This window comes from Pungitius pungitius, chromosome 2 (genome assembly GCF_949316345.1).
Source record: "Pungitius pungitius chromosome 2, fPunPun2.1, whole genome shotgun sequence".
Taxonomy (NCBI): domain Eukaryota; kingdom Metazoa; phylum Chordata; class Actinopteri; order Perciformes; family Gasterosteidae; genus Pungitius; species Pungitius pungitius.
In genome coordinates this window covers 11,052,291-11,055,279 of record NC_084901.1, presented here as the reverse complement: position 1 = coordinate 11,055,279, position 2,989 = coordinate 11,052,291, and the positions used below count along the sequence as shown (strand labels likewise).

The window sequence follows — 2,989 nt, the reverse complement described above, 5'->3', positions numbered from 1 at the left end:
GTTACACCGACTAAAGACTTGCGATCACAGAGACAACATGAAAGGTCTTGTCACCTTCTTGCTTGGGATTGGTTACCTGGCTACCAGCGATGCTAGTAAGTCCCTGTATGATTACATTTTATTATTTTATATATTTATATAAGAATAAATTAGATCTGATTTGGTTTTCTTTTAACTGATCCTTATTTTCCCCTTCTGATCATTTTGCTTCTGCAGACTGGACATGTGACGAGGCTCCGCCGCTATATAATGCTCGCCAGGTTGACGCCGGCCTAGGGAGTGTGGTTGTAAGAGATAAAGACTCTAATGCGTATTTCCTGGCTGGATCGGATTGGAAACTCCTGGGCTCAATCAAATTAAAGCATGTCACAGTGGGACCTGCCGGACTCTGGGGAGTTGGCATCGATGACAACGTCTACAAATACATAGCAGGCGACTTTACACCATCCACTGGTAACTACTAATAGTTATTAGTTCCACTACACAACTGGCTGTATGAGTTTACCTCGTCAACATTAAGGCTTTTCTTAGATGTACTGTGTAACATTGTGCACTACAGTACAGCTCCTCCTCTTCCCATTCAACGTTTTTGCACATTTATAGTTCTTTACAGCACTTACAATGAACTGCTGGCTAAATGTATTGTGCGCCTCTAGGTCTGTCTATGCTGCAGGTGGATGCTGGAAATAATCAGGTAGTGGGAGTTTCCCCATCCTCCACCGCCAACTGCCTGAACAGCACGACGGCCATGGCCTTCAGTGGAGTGGGCTACCTGTCCTGGAGTTCCCTGTCGAGGAGCTTGAAGTACTACAGCTGCGGCCCACTAGGATGCTGGGGAGTCGACACAAATAACCAAATCTTCTTTGCACAGGTCAGCCGCAGCAGCACTAGAGAAATCTCTCTGGTTTGTTGGCGGTACTGTTAGAACAGGTGAAGCATACACCTCCGTCGAGGGTGACATAGACTCTGTGTTTGCTTGTAATCACAGAACGTGGACCCCAGCACCTGCAGCACATCCGGCTGGAGAAATGTGCCCGGGAGTCTAATAATGATTGAAGTGGGGACTGACGGGAGGGTTTTTGGAGCGAACATAGAAGGCAAGGTCTATGAAAGGTAAGCATGTCCAAAAAATGCCTTGACATCGTGCCTTTGTGGGCAGTAACCGGATTTAAAAAATGATTGTGGTGTAACTGCTTGTTCGTAAGTTTTAAAGTTTGAATTTTCATAAGTTGTGCATGTAAAAGTATGGCTTTCTATTTACAGCACTTAGTGTTTATTCATGATGATATATATATATATATATATATATATATATATATATATCACAAAACTGAAGTAAATTGTCATTTGGGTTTATATCAGTCTGCTGATGATTTTTTTTGGATATTATTAATATCCCCTCTTTAATTTGTTCCTATTCCTCTAACTTTATGTCACTAGAACTGGCATTTCCACTGCTCTCCCATTTGGAGTAGACTGGGTCTACATTCCAATGTGCATTGGGATTCGCCACGTGAGCTACGACCTGGGCAAACTTTGGGTTGTCAGCAACTCCGGTATCATCATGCGCTGCTCATCATAATGCTACGTGTGAGACAGAAACCCAGTGTGCACCAACCTGCAATGTAGTGGTGGGAATCTCCGTCAACTGCGTTTTAATGCTTTCAAGCACTATGCTTTCTTCGGGAGACTCTGTACGGTACACAAAAAGGAATGAGCAGAGTTTACATTTGTTTCTAAAAGTTAAAGCCATCTATCTCTGTCCTCTCTGTCCTCTCGGTGTTATTTCAACTACTTCTTATTTTGGCAAAAGGGAACATGGAGGCTGCAATAAATAATTGATTAGAAGCAATATGAGAAATATATGACCAGTGCATGTCATTTAAAAGTTAACACTCGTAAGATAAGGAAGAATTCATTGTTTAATTAAAATTTCTTGTAATGTGAAACATTGATAGTAATTGAAAATAATAAATGAACAGTTTGAGAACATAAAACACATTTTAAAGATTATTAATCATGTATCACCTTTTTTTTTTAAGTTGTCATATTTCCTATTTTCTTCTTTTCAATAAATGACTAGTTAAGCAATTGTGTCCCACAGTTTTTCACTATGTGCACAAAATGTTCATTCTGGAGTAAGAAAATTATTATATGAAACAGTCTTCATTTTTGTCCTGTAACATCATACATTACTTATTTTTTATTGTCTGTGTTGTTATCGGTCTCAAAAAAGTCGTAATTAGAAAAGTGAAAGGGAAAAGTTTCCTTGTTAGACCGATTGAGAGAATTGAAGCCCTCACGGTAAAATTCCAATTCAATTATTATCTCTTTAACTCTTTATTTGCTCTATAAACATCTTCAAATATGATCAAGCACTTACTTCGAAAGAAATCACATATTGTACCAATAGCTGTTCTAATGCTGGTACACCATCTACACTCAATAATGCAGGAGAAACCCTCAAGCCTTTGGCTCAGCACCAAACAGAACGTTAACTGAACTGAACAATACCAGGAAACACGAATGAAGCTACCACCACAAGATGGCATTCTGGCTAAAAAAGCTTAAGAGACAGATATTTCCTCCAGCAGTTGGTGGAGAACCGACTCAGACCTAAAAGAGAGTAAATACTGGACATACAGGTGAAAACAAACACAACTTCAAATCATAATGTTGAAATCAAATCAATCTGTGTTAATTCACACGATTTCTTTTAAGAAACCTGATGTCACTCCAATTAGATTGCTTACGGTTGGTTTAATGCAGAGGTCAACCAATCAGAGGCAGAGGAGGGCGGGTCATAAAGCCAGGGTCAAGGGTTCATCAGGTCTTCCTGCTACAGCTCTGCTCCCATGGCGGCTGTGAACGCTCTCCCGACGACCTGAACAATACATTCATGCCCATCTTACCGTGGCTCCACAGGTAAAGTCGTAGAGCTCTGTTACCTTCTACACCCTGTTAGCCTATTAGCCGAGCTCATTTAACA

The 2,989-nt window shown here is 40.5% G+C and overlaps 1 protein-coding gene across 1 annotated transcript; it reads left to right on the top strand.

Annotated features, from left to right (window-relative positions):
* On the top strand, positions 1–1,906 carry LOC134107101 (fish-egg lectin-like). The gene is made up of 5 exons (XM_062558457.1): positions 1–95; positions 217–453; positions 657–871; positions 989–1,113; positions 1,441–1,906. The coding sequence occupies exons 1-5, from the start codon at positions 38–40 to the stop codon at positions 1,580–1,582; spliced, it is 777 nt and encodes a 258-aa protein (XP_062414441.1). The 5' UTR covers positions 1–37; the 3' UTR covers positions 1,583–1,906.
* The last annotated feature ends 1,083 nt before the right edge of the window (positions 1,907–2,989 follow it).